The 5,566-nt window shown below is 36.1% G+C and overlaps 1 protein-coding gene across 2 annotated transcripts; it reads right to left on the bottom strand.

Annotated features, from left to right (window-relative positions):
- Positions 1–132: 132 nt before the first annotated feature.
- On the bottom strand, positions 133–3,493 carry LOC146944630 (xaa-pro aminopeptidase P). Of its 2 annotated transcripts, none has more exons than XM_085742982.1 (4): positions 3,300–3,493; positions 2,795–2,940; positions 2,557–2,705; positions 133–561 (listed from the first exon to the last, which is right to left on the bottom strand). In XM_085742982.1, the coding sequence occupies exons 2-4, from the start codon at positions 2,919–2,921 to the stop codon at positions 484–486; spliced, it is 354 nt and encodes a 117-aa protein (XP_085599108.1). In that variant the 5' UTR covers positions 2,922–2,940; positions 3,300–3,493; the 3' UTR covers positions 133–483. The 2 variants fall into 2 exon arrangements, with proteins under 2 accessions (XP_085599108.1, XP_085599109.1); XM_085742983.1 differs by lacking the exon at positions 133–561 and adding an exon at positions 2,037–2,295.
- Between the last annotated feature and the right edge of the window lie 2,073 nt (positions 3,494–5,566).

Below are 5,566 nucleotides of genomic sequence, written 5' to 3'. Positions count from 1 at the left end.
CAATACTCTCTAAAAAGGCTACTTTGTCACAAACAAGACCAGACAGCATGGGATCATCACCAACCTTCTCCAAATTAAACAATCAGTTAAATCATGAACAACAAAGAGTGTACCAGATCAATCATAGGATAATTAGCAAGGGGAATGAAATGCGGGAAGTGCATCATTAGATTTAACTACACCAAAATAAATGAACCATTGCGAACTCTTAATCCCAAAGTTAATTCTCTTTTTGCCAAGAGTGATACAAGACAAAAAATACAGTTCAATTATTAGACATGTGAAATCACAAACAGCAATTAAGATTAACCTAGTGTACTTGACTGGTGCAAATGACAAACATTAATGTGATGAAAAAGGATGGGAGGTATCCAGAGCCAAAAACTACCTCTTTTCATGCAGAGTCAAGCCCTGTCTTCTACAATGGCTAAACATTTCCAATATGATTTCACAACGAAAGGCTACTTACTACATAGAAACTAATCATGCTTTGATCGGCTCAGCACGTGGCCTCCATAATCCCAGCCTGTACTTGTGTGCATGTTTCAATATTAGCTTCCTCTGCAAAGGATAAACTAGTTGTGAGAAAGTTTGCCGGTGGACTAGCTAATTGTATGTCATGTGGCCAATCACAATCAAAATAAAGTCACTTTAAAATCAATGTAACATTGCATAAACCCCAATCCTACCAAAAGTTGATAGGTCATTGTACTTCAGATCTGTCAGTCATAAGATTGAAAAACCATAATTGCATCACAAGTGACTGCCATACAAGTTTCATTTTATATTTCCAATATCAGAGTCAACAACAGACCTTGGAATTAGCTAATGATGCACATGCAATCATGCATCCAGAGCACAGATGTAAGATACAAAATAATCTGGCATCTAAGATCCTCCTAAGTATGGTATTTAAAAAAAATGTATTTAAGGCAAGCTAACAAAGTCTGACCCAATTGTAACTGATCGGGATCATATGCCTACAGGCATCTTAGACGCTAGTAATCTAATTATATACACCTGCCTATCAAACATAGGCATTTGCCTTGCCAGATGAAAATGACAACACATCAAACACAATAGTCCACAAAAACATGTGTAACATGCTCTTGCAGCAAGTTAGTACTAGTCTAATGGCTTAATGAAACATTGAGAAGTCATGTGCAGAAATCAATTGCTGTAGGCAGAGGGAATTCTTTTTTTTTACCTGAACAGTAAAAGCTGCAGGTTCAAAAGTACTAGATATATTTCAAAAACATAATTTATGTCATAGATCAACTCCATTAAAAGCTAAAATTGTTACGAAAAGAATCATGAATGAGTTTATCATTCCTATGACAACTTATTTATTTGTAAGACAAGGAAGCAACATACGGAGTCCTAAAGACTCTCTGCATGCCTTTGATAATCCTAAGTCCTAACATCCAAGCCTTAAATTTCGATAAATTTAACAAAAATCAGATCCATCTGGTCATTTTAAAGCTAAACGCCAGTCATAAAATATACAAAAATTAGATTCGTCCAGTTTCAATTTAAAGTTACAATTCCAGTCATAAGAATTACATACAACAGTAAATCTATAGTTATAACACAACCCAGCCTGCTGAATTATTAAGGGGGGAAAGGGAATGCCAAATTAACCGTGACTTAAACTAATAACAGTTTTTTTACAAAAAAATGGTGGAAGAGGTGCAACAAAAACTAATACTCCCTCCGTCCCAAAATGACTGATCTTATTTCACTAGGTGCATTATTCACATAGCATACTTTGAAGTTTGATCATATTTTTCTATTAATATATAGAGTTAAAAGACAAATGGCAGCATATACGATGTTGATTTGTCTCGACTCACCTTTTATAATTTTTCCTATTAGGTAATTGAAGATATTAAAGGTCAAAATTGTGCACTGGCATATGTGCAACAATCAACTAGATCAGTTATTTTGGGACGGAAGGAGTAATAGTTAACAATCCTATCCAACGGCTTTATCACACATGCACTCGCATTCTGTTAGAAACTGGTACCGAAATACAATTTAATTGTAGAAGGTGATTTTTATTGATTGAAGAATATGTTTACAACAGAAATAAAATTACATACATTATAGAGAATGCAGAATGCACACATAAATTAAGGAAAGAGATGGTCTGTTTTACAAGGCAATTCCTATCCAAGAAATACGAGAGTCTTGGTCTAACCCTTCCAAGAAGTAGAGAATTTGGTCTCTCCCTCCCATAACCATTCAACAACTCCCATAAATAATCACTTTCTCCTTTCCTTTCTCTATTGATTCCTAAAAATAAACAACATAACTGACATAATAAAGACATAACTCCCCATGACTAGATGTTCATAACTGACAACAATTAATTTCTAACACATTCTCCAATATTATTCTCTAATAAGAAGTCTAACAATTAATTTCTACCAATAAGGGTTGCACAAGATAGGGTGAAGAACCAATAAGCACATGAACTTGTAAATTGTAATTATGTAAATTAACACAATAAGAATATAATTATTCATACGAATGCCATGGAGGAAAATGACTTACATGTTTGCAAGGAATACCGAGCTTCTTGAGTTTGAGGGTTCGAGTAACCAGAAGCTTCTGGAAGTCACCAATTTCGGAATCGAGCTTAGCGACATGAGATTCGACTCCCTTTCCAATTCCATTTAAAAATTCCGGTATTCCAACCTTGACTGCAAATCATAGCATAACCAACAATTGATGAGTGTTAAAAAGGCAATGAAAAGGTGTTAAGTAAAGGGAAAAGAGGAGGAAGTGTTACCAACGTAGGGTGTTGATTTGGAGTAGGATCTCGAAGAAAAGTAAGACGAAGAATGTGAGTGTGTGGAAATCAAATTAACACTTCCGTTTCTTATGACTCTCTGCATCTGCAACCATAACATTGCCATATTGCTTTCAATCTTCAACCTAATATCACGTAAGGACATAAGTCAAATCAGGGAATATAGAGTAGAGCTGAAAAAACATAACATTGCCATATTGCTTTCAATCTTCATCAACTCGGGATGAAAAACATTATTTAAAAATAAGCTGAAAAAACACTGGCACATTTCTTGCACATTTCATCAAACACCAAAAAGACACAATTCCATCAAATAAAAATGACCCCATTTTATCATAAAACAATAATCCCAAAAAACAATTAATTCTACAACTACCCAGAAACAAGAAGAACAAAATCACTAAAAGTCTCAGCAATAATCTCAGCCGCACAAAATGACTAAAAAGAAGAACAAACAAACACATAGCAAAAGAGATGAGATTACCTATAAAGCAAAGGGAAAACCGAAACGTAAGATGGTATCGGCGGTCAACCAGAAACTGGGTTGAGAGCAATGGCGGTGAGAGGGAGAGATCGATGAATGGAGAAGAAATTTGAGGATTTTGGGGATTTAGGTTTTCATGAAAGAGATAGAGCACTGGCTGTGTGAGAGGGGAGTATCTAATAAACTTTTTTTTTTAACAATAAACTTATTTTGTTTAAAAGGATTTTTTCACTATTTTTTTAAAGTTTTATATATCATTTTATTTTCATTTTTGGACGGTGTATAATTTTATTTTTCTTACAATATCTTATAAAATATAATTTAATTATTTTAATATATTAGATAGATAATAAATGATATAAAAAGTTAAATAAATAAATATATAATATATCAAGTTGCGACTGATAAATAAATATATCATTACATTGAACTTTGTCAAAAAAAAAAATCATTACATTGAACATAAATGTTTCATTAATATGATAAAATAATTACAATGTGTTTTATCAAGGGTTATTCATCATTATGAAGACGAAAACTAGAGGCAATGATAAGTTTGTCGCTCTAAAGCTCGACATCAGTAAAGCTTACGATAGGATGGATTGGGAATATCTGAAGGAGGTGATGATTAAGATGGGTTTCAATCAGAAATGGCTTCAGTGGGTGGTTATGTGTATTGAATCTGTTGACTATAATGTTCTTGTTAACGGGGAACATGTTGGACCGGTTATACCGGGGCGAGGCCTCAGACAAGGGGAACCGCTTTCCCCGTATCTTTTCATCATTTGCACAGAAGGTCTTTCATCTTTAATTCGACATGCCGAGGAGAGTGGAACCATTTCTGGTACTAGCATTTGTCGACAGGCTGCCCCAGTTTCTCATCTTCTGTTTGCAGACGACTGCTTTCTCTTTTTTAAGGTGGAGGAAAATCAAGCTCAAGTCATGAAGAACATTCTTAATGTGTATGAGGCTGCTTCCGGTCAAGCAATTAGCCTACCGAAGTCAGAAATTTTCTATAGTAGGAATGTGTCTGATGAGTTGAAGCATAACATCACTACCATTTTAGCGGTCAGAGCTGTCTTGGGTACCGGTAAGTATTTAGGAATGTCGTCTATGATTGGAAAAGATAGGACATCCACTTTTGCCTATATTAAGGATCGTGTGTGGCAACGCATTAATTCTTGGAGTAGTAAGTGTCTCTCTAAGGCAGGGCGTGAAGTTATGATCAAGTCGGTTCCCCAAGCCATTCCTTCCTATGTTATGAGTCTTTTTCAGTTACCGTCCACGTTGATTACTTCTATCGAGAGAATGTTTAATTCGTTTTGGTGGGGTAATGGCAGAAATACTCGTAGAGGCATTAATTGGTTGAGTTGGGAAAAGCTATCAATTCATAAAACCAATGGAGGCTTGGGATTCAAGGACTTATCGGCTTTCAACCTTGCTATGTTGGGTAAGCAAGGGTGGAAATTCCTAACAGAACCTCAGTCTTTAGTTTCTCGTATTTTTAAAGCTCGGTATTTCCCCTCTAAATCCTATTTTGATGCCACTGTTGGTCATAATCCGAGTTTTGTTTGGCGTAGTATCTTACGCGCTCGTTTCATCGTGCGAGGTGGGGCAAGGTGGACTATTGGTTATGGTGCGGATATACCTATTCTTGGCTCCCCCTGGCTCTCTCATAGAGATTGTATTGATGGAAATATTACCGAAAGCCATTATATTCGTGATTTTAAGGTTCAAAGTTTACTATCTGACCATTGTAAAGGCTGGAATGTTCCTCTAATCCGACAGGTTTTTAGTGATGATTTGGCTGATCGCATTTTGAATACGCCACTGTTCGAACAAGTTCAACACGATCATTTGATTTGGAAGGCGGAGAATGATGGTTGTTACTCGGTAAAAAGTGCGTATAGATTATGTGTTGAAGAGTTAATCGACGTTTCTCATCTTCGTCGTCCCGGAAATTGTAGGGTATTTGGCGGCTTAAGGTTCCGTAAAAAATTAAGCATCTGTTATGGCGTATGTGTAGGGGTTATCTACCTACCCGCATCCGGTTGCAAGATAAGGGTGTGTCGTGTCCGACGATGTGTGCTAGCTGCAACTCTAATCATGAAGACCTGAACCACATTTTCTTTGAATGTCCTTTTGCAATTCAGGTTTGGATGTCAGCAGGGATGTGGTTTGATGTCCAACATGCAGCTATGCAAACCGATTCTGCTGTTGAGGCCATTTTCTATTTGCTTCGTAACTTGTCTGTGAAACTTAATCAA

Source organism: Medicago sativa, chromosome 2 (genome assembly GCF_051527215.1).
Source record: "Medicago sativa cultivar Bolivia chromosome 2, Bolivia_mono, whole genome shotgun sequence".
Classification (NCBI taxonomy): domain Eukaryota; kingdom Viridiplantae; phylum Streptophyta; class Magnoliopsida; order Fabales; family Fabaceae; genus Medicago; species Medicago sativa.
This window is presented reverse-complemented; position numbering and strand designations above follow the sequence as displayed.